General features: G+C 36.1%; 1 protein-coding gene across 1 annotated transcript; it reads right to left on the bottom strand.

Moving 5' to 3' along the window:
* Positions 1-228: 228 nt before the first annotated feature.
* On the bottom strand, positions 229-3,180 carry LOC132302844 ((S)-N-methylcoclaurine 3'-hydroxylase isozyme 1-like). Its single transcript, XM_059799828.1, has 2 exons — positions 1,875-3,180; positions 229-1,105 (listed from the first exon to the last, which is right to left on the bottom strand). Exons 1-2 carry the CDS (start codon positions 2,772-2,774, stop codon positions 500-502), a joined length of 1,506 nt encoding a protein of 501 aa, XP_059655811.1. The 5' UTR covers positions 2,775-3,180; the 3' UTR covers positions 229-499.
* Between the last annotated feature and the right edge of the window lie 15,966 nt (positions 3,181-19,146).

The following is a 19,146-nucleotide window of genomic DNA, read 5'->3' as shown; positions in this document are numbered from 1 at the left end:
AGAAACAACAGTATGTTTTAGGCTTCTACAAATTATCCTAGGTCCTTAAAATCAAATTTTGTTTACAGTTATAGTGGTAAAAATAATGTTCTAAACTGCAACAATCATCCTACGTGGGAAATAGTGTAAATATGTAAATAACCAATGGATTGGTTTTCAGTTTGGTTGTCACTTAACATCGTTTGAGGATTGAGGAGGGAAATAGAACTAAATGCACACTGATTGACCTTCTAAGAAATGAATTGAGTTTCGAAACTCACCACTTTAAATTTAATTTGAGGTAAAAATCTACTGCTCATGAGATTTCCTGATGATGAACACAGAGAACAGTGGATACAAGTGATCATAATGAGCCATCTTTTCTTGATACAAGAATGTTTTGAAATTTAAAAGAGAAGCTTTCACTGCTGACAACTGATACAATGAGCACTCTTTGAGATAAATATATGAAAGTGATTATAACAGTACACATGGTAGAAAGATTGGCACAATCTGTTGGTCATTTCTTAAGTTTGGGAATGAGGACCAAGGCATGTTCCTTCTGCAATGTTAAAGCAACCTTCTCATTCATGTCTAGCTTAATGGGATCATTTCCATGTGGAAGTGACCAATCAAAATAATGAATCAATGAAGCAACTATCAAAGGAACAAGCTTTGCTGCCATGGGTAGGCCAGGGCAGATTCTTCTCCCTGCACCAAACGGTAAGAACTCAAAATCAGTCCCTTTAAAATCTAGAGTCGAGTTGAGAAACCGTTCTGGCTTGAAGTTCAATGGATCTTCCCAAATCATGGGGTCTCGCCCAATCGCCCAAACATTTACTAGTACTTGAGAATTCTTAGGAATGGTGTAATTCATCACTTTGCATGAGTCAGGTGCACGGTGAGGAAGCATAAATGGTGCTGAAGGATGCAACCTCAGAGTTTCTTTGAAACAGGCTTGAAGGTAATGTAGGTGAGGTAGATGGGATTCTTTTAGCAAATCTTGTTTGATTTCTCTTGTCATTTCTTCGCGGACTTTCTTCATGGATTCTGGATTTTTTATCAATTCTGCCATCACCCATTCAATCGCTAAGGCACTAGTTTCTGCACCAGCAGCGAATAGCTCCTGAGAATGCATTGTGTGAATGAATGGTTTTCAGATTATATGACAACAATTGCAATTGAAACCTTATTTGAAAACGAAACTATGCCATTAATTTTATTCACATCATTTTAATTTCTGAAGTCACAGAGCATACCACAACTAACAGTATGGGATAACTTGAGTCTGAATAAAGCCAAACTAGGCCTGTTCAAGCTTAACAAGGCTAGTTGTGCCTTGTTCTAATTAATCTGGCATTCGGTTCAAAGATGGTTTCGATATGATTTCAATTGAAAGAAAATTACTTCCAAAATGCAAAAACTAACCTCTAATTTTGATGGAATCCCTCATTAGATTTCATAGCTTTATAGTACAGCCTGATTTTCCTTGAACATTTTACTTAATGTAATTTTCTTAGAGGGTTTTGTTATCTCAATTACATGCCATTTGCATCAGATGCTCATAAGGTAATTCAATCCTTGCCCAGTATTTAACAAAACTGAAACTTGAATCTAGACTGGTGAACCACATCCAATTAATGAACAATTTAACAAAAATTGACCTCAAATTGCTAGTAATAAGCTTGTTTGTTCACCAGCCCTGATAAAATAAATAATATACAATGACCAAGCGTTCCTTACCACACTGGAGGATAATATTATCTTCCCCCAAACCAGGAGACTTCTGTGGCTGTTTGTTAGTGAAGGAAAATGAATTGCTAGTTTTGCCACAACTATATAGCCCTATATTAATCTGTGAGTATATGCGCAAGTGAGGAGACAAGAGGGCAAACCTGGAGCAGATAGTTGATTTGATCATTGGTACAAGAATTGTCGATGAGGGCGTCCAAGAAGTCCTTTTGGCCTGAAGCGTTGCCTTTTCTTCCTTCTCTTCTGTCTTCGATAATGGGCTCCCACATAGCACACATCCTCATAAACGCTTCCTTTGCCTTCTTGTTTAAACCCTGAAGATCTAATGCACGTAAAATTGGATAAAAATCAGGCAGATTTGGAGCTGAAATAAAATCAACATATTTTCCTAGAAGACCCTTCATCCCTCCATCCACACTCTGCTTCTCCAATATGATTAAATCTCTTGATATAAGAACATTACTCAACATATTAAAAACAGTGGCAAAAACCAGTTCTCCAACTTTCACTTCCTTTCCCTCCTTTGCACCCAAAAAATTCACCATGTCCATTGCCTTTCTCTCTCTCAAACATGCTTGAGACTCCATTGCCTTGCCCGAGAAGAGCTCACTTCTGCATATTGTTCTTAAATTCTTCCATCTATCATTGCACTCCAGTGCCCACCCAAGTGATAAGTGATTGAATTTAGGGCTCTTAGCTGGTACTGCATGAGGAACATATCGTGCAGATAAGATTCGATCATGGGTCTTGAGAATTTCCTCCGCAGCAGTTGCCGATGATCCGATGATCATGATTTGAGTTCCTAGTCTCAGTGACATGAGTGGACCATAAGTCTGAGCAAAGTTTGCTAGAGTGATGTGAGGCTTTTTTCCCATATGAGGAATATTGCCCAAGATTGGCCATGGACTTGGTCCTGGTGGAAGTGGTAGAGTACTTTTTGATAGGAAATATGATTTGAAATGCTTTAGGATGAGAAAGATGATGGGCAAGAGTAGTATAGGATAGAAGAGAGAGCTTGCTTCACTTGCAATAGTATCAGCCATGACTTGCAGTATCAAGATCTGGCTTTTTGCAGTGTAATAGTACTGTTGTCAATTAGCATAATTTTTCTATATATAGAGAGATGCATGTTTAAAGGTCAACAACTGATGTTCTCTTGACACAACTATAAAAAGAAAATTTAGATTATGTTTGTTGACAATCAAAGCCACTGGGATTGCTTTGATTGCGTGGTGGATCAAATAAAGCCACTATATTAGAAGGGAATTATTGAAGGTGTTTTTGAAAATATTTTTTCCAATCCCACAGGTAATTATCATCGACACAAAGCTGGTCTGAAATGTGACAAGAAATGTGATCTAAGGAAGCTTAAAACTAGAATTATGGAGAAAAACATTAGAAGGCAAGAGTCTTAAAAATTAGCAAACTAAGACACAATATATGGAATGTGAATTTGATAGAGTTACAGCTGATGAATATATAAATATTACAATTCAAGACCAAAAATTTACTCAAAATAGCTTTTTGTCGTTACCTAGGGTCAATAGTACAAAAAGATGGGAAGATAGATGGTGATGCAGTAAGTAGGATTTGTTAACTCAGATTTCAACCCAAGGGAAAATTTAATGCAGTAAGTAGGATTTGTTTGCCGATAACAAGCTATTAATGTGAAAAATTAATGTTCTGCTTGAATGTGACTAATTTTAAATTATTTATAAACCCAAAAATCAAAAGCTCAATGGGAAATTTCAAATATTCACTGAAAAGCTCAAATTATTGAAGATCGAGTTTCAGACATTGGGTAGTATTGGCCTTAAGTGAGAGTTACGATTTTTGTATAGTACTTCACGTTACATTTGATTTGAAGGCACAAGTCTACAATTGATAATATCATCTTAAGATCTCTAGAATCATTGACTTGGCCCAAAGAACTTAATGATTCACATTTAGAAGTCTATATGATATTGTTAAAGGTAAAGTTGTTCGCATACGTCTATGTCCAAGTCGTTAAAAAATGGTAGGATGAAAGTTTTTTAAAAAAATATATGTATATATATATATACACACACACAATAGGAAATCATCAGATGTGGTTCAGAATTGAAGCTTGTAGATTTTTTCTTTCCATTTTAAAATATCAATATCAACTGGGGGTTGGCTGCATAGATCCCAAAGCTGGAAAGAGACGTTTTAAGTTTATCTTTAACGAATATCGGCTGGGAAATATTCCTTCAAACAATAGAATATTCGGGAACTGACCCTTATCACAGTCGGCGGTTCTGAAACTGGTGGCCACCCATCGCCGGAACCCTAAGATCTTCGAACGGGGAATACATTTCTGCTCTATCAATTGAATGGTCACTTGCTCCGATTGGTAATCGCCCACCACCAACGCCTACAGATTGAGCTCCAGGGGGGTGATCGAGTGCCATCCCTGATTGTCCCCTCCTCTCTTAGCCGGATTGACATGAAATAGCCATTGCTAACTACCTGATGACCAGTGGTTTTTTTCAAATGTTAAAGTGGTATTATTGTTGGGCTGGTTGATTGTTTGATGTATTTCACTCTCCGGTGAGGAAGCAGAAATGGTCATCAGGTAGCAATTTCCAAGAATTTTACACTTACATAAAGATAAAGATAAAAAAAAACCCAATTCTAGCAATTTCCAAGAATTTTACACTTACATAAAGATAGAAGAAGGATGAAGCCAATAGATAAATCAAGAATGAGTCGTGCTGGGCCCTTCACCGTTACTGGAACAGCAACCATGATCGTGATCATTGTCAAAGGGCAGCATTTCTTGGAGCTCTTCCTTCCTTCCACGTCTCAGGTTAACCCGTAGGAAGATGGTATGGCCCATTTTACCACATACACCGGACCAAGTATTGTTCAACGCTAAGCTTACTTTATTTAATTTAACGGTGAGGAAGCAGAAATGGTCCTGGAGGGTGCAACCTCATAGGTTCTTTGAAACAGGTTTGTAGGTAATTTAGCTGTGGTAGATGGGATTCTTTTAGCAAATCTTGTTTGATTTCTCGTCATTTCTTTGCGGACTTTCTTTATGGATTCTGGATTTTTTTTTATCAATTCTGGCATCGCACATTCAATCGTTGAGGTACTAGTATCTGTACCAGCAGCGAATAGCTCCTGAGAATGCATCATGTGAGTGATTGATTTTTAGATTATATGCCAAACAATTGGAACTGAAACCTCAATAGAAAACGAAAAACTAACGCAATGCATTTTCTCCATATCAATGTAATTTGTGGAATCACTGACCATACCACAGCTAAGAATAGTATGAAAAAACTTGTCTGAATCAAGCCAAACTAGTCCTGTTCAAGCTTGACAAGGCTAGTTGTGTGCCTTATTCTAATAAATTAATCTGCATTCTGTTCATGTCAAAGACTTAAAATTTGACTTTCATTACATAGTTCTCTAACCTGGCACCAGTCAGTTTACATTTTAGTATTACCTTCTTGCTTTTGACAGCAAAGATGGTTTCCATATGATTTCAGTTGAAAGAAAATTACTTCAAAAATGCAAAACTAACCTCTACTTTTTTATTATTTCTACATTAGAGTTCAAAGCTTGAACATTTCCCTTATGGTGATTTTCTTAGAGGGTTATGTTATCTCAACTGCATCAGATGATCATGAACAAAAAAATTTGACCTCAAATTTCACAGGATAAGCCCTTGTGACAACCCGGATTTTTTTTTAAAATTTTAATTTATTTCATTATAATTTTGATTAATTATGATTGGAGACTTATCAATTGGAGATTGATTAATTGGAAACAGTTTATTTGATTTTTGTTACATATTATATATATATATATATATAATGTAATAACTAAAACAAATCCATTATATGGGTCCTTCCATTCCACTTTCATCTTTCTCAATTCACTTCGGCTGGCCTGCTACCCATAGACATTATATATATATATATATATATATATATATATATATATAATATATTGTAATTTGATAGAAGAAGGGGATGCTGCCAGCCGTGGGACAAGAGTGAAAGGAAATGGGAAATGGTAATGTGTACTAGCGCGAGTCCCACAAGAGATATTATACGTTTGATATTGCGTTATCACTTTTATGTGTGTGTGTGTGTGTGTGTAAAGAGAGTACAAATGAGACTATATGTTGCATCTGCCAAGATTTGAAAAGAGAAAAGTGAAGATTAATGGCGTGAAAGTGGGTTTGTTCACTTTAATGGCCTTAGGCCATTATGTTGATCATTTCTCTCACTCCTTCTCACACATTCTCTCTGCTCTTTCTTTTTTTCTTTTTCTTTTTTAAACAATTCAAGCCTTGATCTCTCTTTAGTCTTTGGGATTTTGATCTTGCCACTTAAGGCAAAGTCGACGGGCGCGCCGAGATTTACGTTTTGATCGGAGCAGAGTCCCGTTTGACCACCATTGGATTTCGAAATTTTGGGCATATTTTGGGTCTTTTCTTCAATTAAGAGGCAAGGGCTTCTAATTCACATTTTTCTTAGATTTTTGTGAATTATTCTTCATGAATTGTTGTATATTATGTTTAATTTGTGTGGATCCTTACAAAAATGATTTATTTGTTGTATATGTGATATGTGATTATGTGTTAGTTGTCATTTTATGAAAAAACATGCCTTAAATGATTATATTCCATGTCTAATGTATTTGAGTTGCCGGAGATATAGTAAGAAGTCTGATATGTGTATTATATAATTTTTTTCCCAATTGTGTTTATGATTAAGAATTCAAATGTATAAAGAATTATATGTTTAAGAGGCATGGTGCATTTATGCATTTTCATTGGGCATGGAATGGAAGAAAAATTATTTTAAAAAGGCAATGGAATTGTTTTTGGAAAAAATTTTTGAAAAATGTTTGTGAAAACCGCACACCTGGGAGACGCCTAGTGGTCCGTGGTTTTAATGTGATTTAGAGGGAACTTGAGAGAGACTCTAGTGTGGTTGAGCTACCTAAGCCCAGATGACGCCATGGAGGTGCCATGTGGTCGGGGAAAGCTAACCAACCCCTTTCCTCGTGACGCCATAGAGGTGTTATGGGTCGGGTTGCATTACCGGTTTGGAACTGTGAAAAGGAATTGTTTTGAAAAATGGAAAGTGACATTGGCATGACATTGCACATCATTTGCATATTTGGTGTATTTGTGTTACAATGACAATTATTTATAAGCTTATAGTTGTGGTTGTTGATGTGCATTCCTTATGACATGATCCCGTCTACTTTTTGCCTACTCTTTACGTGAATTCACGGGGTCATAAGAGGTGTGTCTCAGACACCTCCTACTGAACTTATGTTCACCCCATTATTTTAACAATTTTCAAGTTTGGGGAAAGAAGGGGCAGGTGACAACCCATAGCAAATTAAGACCGGACTGGAACTTTTATTTTGTTATCTTTTGTATAGAAACATGATCATATACCTTTTATAAAAAAAAAAATAATTAATTAAGTGTAACTTGTATAGTGTTGTAATGCTAGAATTTGTGTAAATAAATATATTTCATGAACTGTAATTTAATGTAATTAAAGTAATTCCTTGTTTTGAGGAGATGGAGGAATGAGACATTTTATATGTATGTGTTGATTTTGGGGATGTTGTATATTATTGCATTGTGTGTTGGGACATAATAGATTAGTTATGAGGCTAAGTGAGGCCATTGCATTTTATATGTATTTGAGCAGGTCGTAGTAGGACTTTTTCTATGTAGGTCATGCCAAAAATTTTATTTTTATTTATTTGTTATTATTATTATTATTATTTTAGGTCGTTACAAATTTGGTATCAGAGTTTTAGGTTCGAAAACCTAAGGACGACGAGTAGGGTTAACCTAAGGACGACGGGTAGGGTTAACCTAAGTGGGACTTGAGTTGATTTAGAAGTATTGCCTGTTAAAGTGTTTATTGTTTTGAGCAGCATGCCTAGTTGTTACTTGCTTATGTGTTTATGGTTTTAAAAGGCATGCTTATTTGCTAAGTGTTCACATACGTACATGTTTAATTGCTAAAATGTGTGTTATATGGCCATGACGATGAAATATATAAATAATTGAAAACATATTAATTATGATATAATTATAAATGTGATTTAGGTGGTAACGACAAGTGGTATGCACGGTGTGTGCAGTTTTATTTTAAATGTTAATGTGGCAAATATTAAGCACGGTATGTGCAAGAATGTCTCGTATGGTATTGTGACGATTATTTAGGCATGATTATGCAAGTGTTTTTTTTTTTTTTTTAATGAAAGACGGGGTGTTTAAATTTTTATTTTTTAAAATGATGGGACACAATTGTATCATGGTATGGGGTACGGTTATTATGTGTGTGTTCACGTGTGTACATACAGTTGGGTACGGGATGGTTGCTAGAACGGTAGAGTACTTGTTGCAGCATTGATGGTTGTGTAAGTTTTAACCTGAGTAGGGGAGGAACTCGATTGCTCCAGGGTTGTTTAGGTGTCGGTTCTTATCGAACGAATGGCGTAGGTCTTTAGCTCATGAATCAAGCTATTCAGTGCATGGTTGCTTCATTTTTCTCATTATTTTTAGGGTGTAGTGCTTGGGGCACGACCTTCGAACGATTGCTATGGTACAGTGTGATGTCCAGGGTGAGACATATGAGTTACATGTGTTAGCGCGTTGGTTCTTGTGATTGTGGAGGTCAGGTCTACGATGTGAGGTTTTCATGAGGTATGTATGACTTTTAGAAGTTAGTGTTTGTGACTTAGGTCGCGGTTTGGTACAGGGGTTCTTTTCGAATCGGTTTGTGGTAGGTGTGATAGAGGTTGCTAAAGTCACGAGTGTAGTTTTTAGGTTGTAGACGTATATTTCGAGTATTCTGGTACGGTCCGAGAAAGCATGTTGGTTACGCCTATTAAGGGGACTTGTTGGGCTCTATGAGTCTAGGGTGGCGTGGGCATTGACTAAAGTCATGCCAGTGCTGGGTGATCGATTATTTGATGTGATTCAGTTCGTGGGTGGTAAGAGTCAGTTTTAGAAACTGGTTTGTCGAAGAGTGATTCCCATTCCGGAGTGCTATGAGAGTGTGTTTCGAGTGATTGACTCTTGATGAGTCGATTGCATAGCTTGGTCGATAAGTAGGGTTATGGGTTGGCACGGTTGTCGAGAGAGTCTCGAGGTGGTGTATAGTGGTTAGTTTTAGCTGTGTAGTGCAGGATTATACGATAAGGTAGGTAGTAAGGAAATGCTTGGTTGTTTGCGGATGGAATGATAGATGATTGGTAATGTGTACTAAATGGATTGTGTTTGGAAATTAGAAGCTGTGGGTTGTTATATTTTGGGTATGTTTGGAGTATCATGTGATATTGCTGAGTGTTTGAGGATCCTAGAGATAGTCTATCGATTTGAAATGATTCGGACGAGGGTGATCCCGTAGGCTTAGCTGGTAGCCTCATTTGACTTTATCGGGGTCAAGAGTGTTCTGAGGAATGGTGAAGAGGGGAGGTAATGATGTTGAACCAAGGGTGTGAAAGTTTTTTGCTTAGGCACGCAGATTGTCTTGGAAAGAATGGTCGGAGTAGCCGATTAAGTGATAATGACTGATTGTGTTGTAGATGGTTTGAGGAAACATTTAGATGTTGAGCATTCTGGTTTTTGTAATACCCCTAATTTCAAAAGGATAGTCCTGGTATTTAATTAATTGTTTAATTACATTTTTAGTTAGTTTAATTGTGTATTATTTGAATTAATTGTATTATTTGTATTATTTTAATTATTTAACTTAATTGATTTGTATTATTTGAATTATTTGAATTAATTGATTTAATTGTTTTTTTTTTTTCTCATTATTTGGCTTAAATTGAATTGTTTAAATTATTTGAATAAGTTAAAAAGTGAACTTGTAAATTATGGTTTTATTTTATGATTCACGTTGTAGCCGACTTATAGTTAGAATTAGAATTAGGTTTTGTTTTAAGTGAAGCCTATAAATACAATAGGATACGTCTGTATAGGATTACAAATAAACCCTATTCATGTATTGAGAGACAAAGAAAAACAGAGAGTGAACTTGGAAGATTAAAAAAGAGGTTCAAGAAGGAAGGAAGGGGTTTGCTTTTGGGTTGAACCAAGAGCACTGGAGGTGTAGAACGGCAGTCCAGGACGTTGACGAAAAACTCAGAGACGGTGGTTTAGAGTTTCAAAACTGAAACTAAAGGCAAGTCTCTGTTCTACTCTTTCCCTTAAACTTGTGATCTGTGCATGTAATGACCCGGTCATTTGCCTTCCTTTCCTTTTTCCTGAAATTTTACGAATAAATTTTTTTCGTTTAATTTTCTTTTCTGAGCTCTGTTTCGTGTCGTTTAGTGTCATCTCGAGTGCTCAGAATTGGTTTTTGAGACTCTTTTTTGTGGATTGACAACTTCCTTTAAGGACTGAGTCATTTTCACATTTTTCGTTTTTCGACACTATACGCTATTTCGTCCTTTTCCCTATTCTGTCTTATCTCCGTTTATCAGTTTCTAGTATAACCTCACTTCTCATGCTCGGAGTTGGTTTTTGACTTCACGTGCCTTCATCTTGAGTGGTTTTCACGAAACACGTATCTTTACTTTTGCAAGAAATTACTCTGGTTGCTCCTGGTGTCCATAGGGGCATGGATGTAAAATTCTTTGAAATTATTTTCTTTTCTTGGGGTATTTTTCGTAAATATCTTTTGAAGATATTTTATTTTAGGGGTTTTTAAAAAATATTTTTGGAAGATATTTTCATTCTGGGCCATAAGTGCAGTTTTCACTTTTTGGAGGGGCCATTGTGCAATTAATGAAAGTTATTGCAAAATGTCTTGTTTTGAGCCTGGATCCTCGTACAGGATTCATTTTCATATTTCATTGAGTTTTGTACTCTTGGAATTTCCTCCTGGTCGATGTTTTCCAGTTTCAGGGTTTCTGGCCCTAGTTTTCGCCAAATTTGTTTTGGGCATAACTTTCTGCTCGGCACTCAGTTTTTGACGCCGTTTCTTCCGTTGTTCATATTTTATCATTTTAAATCTCTTTTGTTCACAAAGTTTTTCTATTTGAGTGCGTTTGCTAAACTTTACTTTTTCAGACCCGGCGGGGCCCGTTCGGGGCACTTTTTGAGATTTCTATAAAAGGGGGGTGAGATATTTCATTTTTTATCTTCTCCCCTCTTCATGCACGACCTGGAGTTCCCATGGCAACCCAAGGGGTGCTGCCATCTTCTCTCTCCTCTTTTGGTTCACTTTTCTTTGATGGAAAGTTTTCGGCCTTAACGTTTGTTGTTCCCCTCACCGTGCTCTACCTTTTTCCCCTTATTAGAATTCAGTTTTGACCATTTCTTGAGTTTGGTTTTGAGGTCAAGTTGTGATTTTCATGGAGTTTCTTGTGGATTCTTGTTCACAGTGTTGTCCCCGACAAAACCTCTCGGTATCGTCGAATTCGGAGCACTTTTATTTTGGTGGGCCTTTGGAATTTTCATCTCAAATTGAGGTAGGGGATGTTTTAGGTTTAAATTCTTGTTATATAGCATGCTTGTGATGCTTATACTACTTGTTTGCATGATTAAATATAAAATCTAGAGATTTTATTATTTATTTTTTTTGTACGGGATCTAATTTTTCCGATTGCTCATGACTTGATTTAAACATGTAGCATGATTTTATATTACCCCTTGATATGCTCATTGTCGTGTATTAAAATTGGAACATTTGAATAAGTATTAAAGATTTTATTTAATATTTATCTTAGGTGAAAGATTAATTCACATGGCCTTACCTAGCTTGAAATTAATATGTGTTAGCATATTATATTAGGCCTTAGCATGCTCTTCAACATAGTTGAATTTGAAAGTAATTGGAGGTATTTTGAAAATTAGTAACTATTAATTAATTTGATTAATTAATTTATCCCGAGTGCACTATTCACTCTATTTAAATTCCGACTTGATATTCTTGATTTACATGCCATATAGGTTTACATATATTTGATTTAGAATATTCGGTTAGGTTTTGAAACCTTTTATTTAATTAAATTTCATGTTAAAGATTTAATCCTCATGGTGATATACAACTTGGAATTGAATTGTGGCATGCTAGAAAATTAAGCTTAGGTATAGTTGTTCACATATATAAAATTGGGATTAATTGCATGAGAATTGTAACTTTTAATTTATATTTAACTTTAGTGAAAGTTTAATTCACATGGTCTTAAATTGAATGAAATAAACTTGTAATGTGATATTACATTAGTTCTTGGCATGCTTTCCAACATAGGTTAATTTGAGAGCATTTGGTTAAGTTTGAAAATCTAGAGATTTTAATTAAAAGAATTAATTAAAATCTATTGTGTGGTCCCATTAGCTTAATTAAGGTTTTAACTTGATGTTTGTATTGGACATGACTTGTTTACTAGTATATATTAATTGTGGACCATTTGTAGTTGCTTTAGAACTTGGTAATTAAATTAGCATGATTTAATTAGAGTTCTACTTTGTTGTTCCAATAACCTAATTGAGTTTTAGAATGGATATAGGTAATGACCATGCCATGTTCTTTAATATGTATTAATTTGAGGTTATTTGGAATTGAATTAGAATCTAGGGAATTTAATTATTTTTATTTAATTAAATTCTATCGAATTGAGCCATGAATTTAATTGTGTTTGAAAGTCGTTTCTATGTATATTCATTTGGTTATGTTTTGAGCATTAGATAACATAGTTGCTATGTTTATACTCATGAAAATATGTTTTCCTTATTGAATATACTGTTGCCTTGTGTAATGATTTGCACATTTTGTATTTAACATCATTCATGCATAGCATGTAACGAATCGCACACTGAAGATTCGACATTCATCACATCATATTAGTTGTGGACTTAGAGCATGTATTGTATAGGTTTCCAAATTTGGTTGTGCTTGGTAGATAGTTGATTATCTTGCATATTCCTGTTGATATATGCGTTGTTGCACAACTTGTTGATTTTGGAAACTTGGGGATGTCATTGTTTGACTATGGCTAGGACGTCGTTCTAGTACGGGGGATAGTCCCTCTATATGGTCTAGTGCGCACATAGGGAGGTTACCCATGGGCTAGTAATCCTAAAGTAACTATGTTGTCGGTCTGATCCGGCGTGACGTCCGAGTATCCATTTTGTTTGATTTCGCATTTCATTTTCATGTTGATAACTAGATGATGTTGTAACTTGTTGTTTCTTATTTGTCGATCCATTTTAAGTTACAGGATGTTAACTTTGCGAAATTGTGCTTTATGCGTTGTATTGGAAGTTCCAATGTTGGTTAAATTGCATCGATATTGAAAATCGTGTTTTGACATTCTAATAAAGCTTAGGATTGATCCTATTGATTCTTTTATAACATAGACGTTAGGTGGCATGAACCACTACTGTTATTTTATGCTTTAGATTCTAAGTTGATGGCTTTGAGAACTTAAACCTTGTTGTATTGTATAACATGCTCTTTTGTTGTTGAATTGCTTGGATAATGTGATTCTTGTTAACTTGTATTCAAATATGCTTTTGTCATATTGTATGGATTACTCTAGACTTAGTTCAATTGTATGGAAAATGCAGTTCATGTTAATCTATGCTCAAGCATTCTTCTTGTCATGTTCTTTGGATTATCCCAACCATGATTCGTTTCATACACGTATGTATATCATGATTCTTGTTGCTTAGACTCTAAGGTAGCTTAGGATGCTCCCCGAGTCTCACTTGGACATAGACGTTAGGTGGCATAAGCCCCTTTAACATGTTTCACCTTAAGGTGATAAATTTATAAAATGCTAGGTCGATGCATGCTCATCTCCTACGAGTAGCTGTATGTTACTCACCCCTACGATACTGGGGCATATTTCAGGTACGAAGACTTGGTTTGTGAAGCCTAGCATTCCTTGGATGTCGTGTAGTTTTCAAGTTTCCATTTCATGCAAATGTTAGCATAAAATGTCATTTTGTAGACTTATATGTCAAAATATGTATATTTGATTTCATGTATGTAATGTGTACATAAGTGCACTCCTTTCAATGTATTTGACATGTATGAGATGAGGCCGGAGGCCAATGACATGTGTATTGTATTCTATATAACTTTTTAACTTCATGAAATATTTAAAAACTTTGAAAAATCACAAGTCATTGCTTCACCATGGTTGCATCGGGTGTGGGAATTCCATTTTCATTCTTTCATAGGGTCTTATTAATCTTGTATGAAGTGTGGCCAAGGGCCAAACGGTCATTTGACTCCATTTTACATTTTTGGATTCCATGTTTTCCATTCTAAGTCCATTTTTGCCTTTTTGCCCGTTGGGGGGTCGGATTTTGCATTAGCTATGTTTTTAAGTCGTGGACCATTGTAGCACGTCCAAATAGGTAAGTTACGTTTGCGTGCATGGTCGTTTCCGAGCAAAACCTTATCGTTTGTGTTTTAAGCCTCTTATGAATTCATTTCGCACTTTTTTTGCATAATCTGATCTAGGGGCGTTCTGGACCTTTCACATCAGTTTTATTTCCTTCTTTCAACATGGTTGAATAGAAAACATGATTTTAGGGGGGGTTTCTTCTTTGTGTTTTTCCAGAAAATGTCGTCTTGGTACTGGAAATCCCTCGTGAAGTTTCAGTTTCGAGTTTTCATTTAGCAGCTTATGACCCTCTTGTTCAGTTCTGATCTAGGGGCATTTTGAGGATTTCACAATGAGTTTTTTTCGATTCCATCGCGCTGTTAGGTAGAAAACTCGATTTTAGGGGGGGTTTCTTCTTCGTGTTTTTCTAGAAAAGCTCATCTTGACCTCCGTTTCAAGCCTCAGTTCTGGACAGATCAAAAAAAATGTAGCAGCAGCCAAGGGCTGCCACCAGCCGTGTCTTTGGGCGCCGATATACACGCCGGTGGGCTCGCGCATGGGCGCCGTGTACGCCATGGCCCCTCGTCGGGCCGCCGCGACGTCAATTCTTCTTTTGGGCTTTTCTCCTTCGTCCAGAGTCTAATTCAAGTGAATTTTTTTTTGAACTTGACTAATTTTTCTCTATCTTTCCAACGGTGTGCTCGGTTACACCCGGTTCTTCCTAGATAATTACCAGTTTACCCTTTTTGCCTTAAGTGCTCGTTTTTCTTCGTCATGCAGTTTCTCCTTCGTCCGGACTCCGAATCATGCGATTCTTGAGTCTATCTTGATTAGCTTTTTGTTATCCTTCTAGCGGTGTGTTCGGTGGCACCCGAATCTATAGTTTTTAGAAATGACTATTTTGCCCCTGGGGGCTTATTTGTCATATTTTCGATCTTTTACTTCCGCATCAGTTCTTGTTGAGTTCCACGACCTCATGGAAGGTCACTTTGACTTCTTAGAGTCTTGTTTTCTGTTTTTGCTTCCGTATTCGGATCCATTATCGGATCATCCTTACGGTTCATTACAGGACACGCTGGCCTAAAAACCAGGGTCGTCATTGGTGGTATCAGAGCGTTCGGGTTCGAATACCTTGGACGACGGGTTTTGGGTGCATATCATGCTCATATTGTTTTGCTTTGATTTGTCATTTATATCTTGATAACATGTCTTGTATGATAATATGTTCGCATGTTCAGGTGTTTTGAGACATCTATCATTGGTTGAGTATGCTTTTGTGTATATATGCTTCCTGATAACATGTTCTGTGTCACTATCATGTTCTGGTGTGATAACATGTCTACGTGCTTCTTGATAACATGTTTGATTTGATAACATGCCTATTTGCTTATGTGGCAACTTGTTTACTACTTGTGTGAGTAGATAGTTATGTTATGTTGCATGCTACTTGTTTACTTTATGTCAGGTTTTTGCATTGTCTCTTAGGATTTGTCGTATCCCTTGGATGCGTTCTTGTTTCACGAGTTTCTTCTTTGGATAGGAGAAATTCATTCTGTGAGGACCCATGTAGGGAACCTTCTTGTCTGTTCTGTTGGTTGATGCGAATAAGGCTCATGTGAGTGTAGACGACTGCGATTCATTTCCTTTTCCTTATCTGGTGGAGTGAGTCATGGGCCAAGAAGGCACCATTTCATTTCCTTTTCCATCGTGGCTTTTAGATCTAAGGCCTTAAGCATAATGGTGCCAGTGTCATTGTTGTCACAGTTTTGGGATTAGCTACCCTAACTCTCGCAGATGCCTGGTTCCCGCGGTGCTTCTGGTAATGATCATTTTCGACATTGATGTCATCCGTATCAATAAGTTTCTTAGAGTTGACCTGGTTGGGGCATGTTATGAACTAGTGTCTTATACCATCATGCTACCTTGCTGACGAGTAAGTGTGGGCGGGTTCTGGTCACTGTTCGTACTGCCTTGTCACTCTCTTCTTTCACTGTGTTCGACGCTTTGTTTTCTTGGGATTCTCTCGGTGGTTGACGTTGAGTAAACGTGCCAGTTCTTATGAGGTGTTGTCTCAGTTCATGGTTTCGCATTCCTTCAGTTGATCTTTAGACTTCAGAATTTGTCCTTCAGTGCGTTATGAGTTGTCCTTTGATTTGACCTTTTGTTCGGTCATTATTCTGTTCTCTCTGAGATGTTCCTAATTTTGGGGACGAAATTCCTTTAAGGAAGGTAGGTTGTAACGACCCGGTCATTTGCCTTCCTTTTCTTTTTCCTGAAATTTTACGAATGAATTTTTTTCGTTTAATTTTCTTTCTGAGCTCTGTTTCGTGTCACTTAGTGTCATCTCGAGTGCTCAGAATTGGTTCCTGAGACTCTTTTTCGTGGATTGACAACTTTCTTTAAGGACTGAGTCATTTTCACATTTTTCGTTTTTCGACACTATGCGCTATTTCGTCCTTTTTCCTATTCTGTCTTATCTCCGTTTGTCAGTTTTTGGCACAACCTCACTTCTCATGCTCGGAGTTGGTTTTTGACTTCACGTACCTTCATCTTGAGTGGTTTCCACGAAATACGTATCTTTACTTTTGCAAGAAAGTACTCTGGTTGCTCCCGGTGTCCATAGGGGCATGGATGCAAAGTTCTTTGAAATTATTTTCTTTTCTTGGGGTGTTTTTCGTAAATATCTTTTGAAGATATTTTATTTCAGGGGTTTTTAAGAAAATATTTTTGGAAAATATTTTCATTCTGGGCCATAAGTGCAGTTTTCACTTTTTGGAGGGGCCATTGTGCAATTAATGAAAGTTATTGCAAAATGTCTTGTTTTGAGCCTGAATCCTCGTACGGGATTCATTTTCATATTTCATCGAGTTGTGTACTCTTAAAATTTCCTCCTGGTCAATGTTTTCCAGTTTCAGGGTTTCTGGCCCCGGTTTTTGCCAAACTTGTTTTGGGCATAACTTTCTGCTCGGGATTTAGTTTTTAACGCCGTTTCTTCCGTTGTTCATATTTTATCATTTTGAATCTTTTTTGTTCACAAAGTTTTGCCATTTGAGCGCGTTTGCTCAAATTTTACTTTTTCAGACCCAGCGGGGCCCGTTCGGAGCACTTTTTGAGATTTCTATAAATGGGGGGTGAGATATTTCATTTTTCATCTTCCCCCCTCTTCATGCATGACCTGGAGCTCCCATGGCAGCCCAAGGGGTGCTGCCATCTTCTCTCTCCTCTTTTGGTTCACTTTTCTTTGATGGAAAGTCTTCGGCCTTAACGTTTGTTATTCCCTTCGCCGTGCTCTACCTTTCCCCCTTATTAGAATTCAGTTTTGACCATTTCTTGAGTTTGGTTTTGAGGTCAAGTTGTGATTTTCATGGGGTTTCTTGCGGATTCTTGTTCACGGTGTTGTCCCCGATAAAACCTCTTGGTATCGTCGAATTCAGAACACTTTTATTTTGGTAGGCCTTTGGGATTTTCATCTCAAATTGAGGTAGGAGATGTTTTAGGTTTAAATTCTTGTTATATAGCATGCTTGTGATGCTTATACTACTTGTTTGCATGATTAAATATAAAATCTAGAGATTTTATTATTTATTTTTCTTGTACGGGATCTAATTTTTCCGGTTGCTCATGACTTGGTTTAAACATGTAGCATGATTTTATATTGCCCCTTGATATGCTCATTGTCGTGCATTAAAATTGAAACATTTGAATAAATATTAAAGATTTTATTTAATATTTATCTTAGGTGAAAGATTAATTCACATGGCCTTACCTAGCTTGAAATTAATATGTGTTAGCATATTATATTAGGCCTTAGCATGCTTTTCAACATAGTTGAATTTGAAAGTAATTGGAGGTGTTTTGAAAATTAGTAATTATTAATTAATTTGATTAATTAATTTGTCCCAAGTGCACTATTCACTCTATTTAAATTCCGACTTGATATTCTTGATTTACATGCTATATAGGTTCACATATATTTGATTTAGAATATTCGGTTAGGTTTTGAAACCTTTTATTTAATTAAATTTCATGTTTAAGATTTAATCCTCATGGTGATATACAACTTGGAATTGAATTGTGGCATGCTCGAAAATTAAGCTTAGGTATAGTTGTTCACATATATAAAATTGGGATTAATTGCATGAGAATTGCAACTATTAATTTATATTTAACTTTAGTGAAAGTTTAATTCACATGGTCTTAAATTGAATGAAATAAACTTGTAATGTGATATTACATTAGTTCTTGGCACGCTTTCTAACATAGGTTAATTTGAGAGCATTTGGTTTAGTTTGAAAATTTAGAAATTTTAATTAAAAGAATTAATTAAAATCTATTTTGTGATCCCATTAGCTTAATTAAGGTTTTAACTTGATGTTTGTATTGGCCATAACTTGTTTACTAGTATATATTAATTGTGGACCATTTGAAGTTACTTTAGAACCTTGGTAATTAAATTAGCATGATTTAATTAGAGTTCTACTTTATTGTTCCAATAACCTAATTGAGTTTTATAATGGATATAGGTAATGACCATGCCATGTTCTTTAATATGTATTAATTTGTGGTTATTGGAATTTAATTAGAATCTAGGGAATTTAATTATTTTTATTTAATTAAATTCTATCGAATTGAGCCATGGATTTAATTGTGTTTGAAAGTCGTTTCTATATCAAAATCCTGGACGTGGACTTGTTGTATATTCATTTGGTTATGTTTCGAGCATTGGATAACATAGTTGCTATGTTTATACTCATGAGAATATGTTTTCCTTATTGAATATACTGTTGCCTTGTGTAATGATTTGCACATTTTGTATTTAACATCATTCATGCATAGCGTGTAATGAATCACGCACTGAAGATTCGACATTCATCACATCATATTAGTTGTGGACTTAGAGCATGTATTGTATAGGTTTCCAAATTTGGTTGTGCTTGGTAGATAGTTGATTATCTTGCATATTTCTATTGATATATGCGTTGTTGCACAACTTGTTGATTTTGGAAACTTGGGGATGTCGTTGTTTGACTATGGCTAGGACGTGATTCTAGT

Source organism: Cornus florida, unplaced genomic scaffold (genome assembly GCF_030987335.1).
Source record: "Cornus florida cultivar Cherokee Brave unplaced genomic scaffold, ASM3098733v1 CherokeeBrave_3.0.0_Hap2_Chr04, whole genome shotgun sequence".
In the NCBI taxonomy this organism is placed as follows: domain Eukaryota; kingdom Viridiplantae; phylum Streptophyta; class Magnoliopsida; order Cornales; family Cornaceae; genus Cornus; species Cornus florida.
This window is presented reverse-complemented; position numbering and strand designations above follow the sequence as displayed.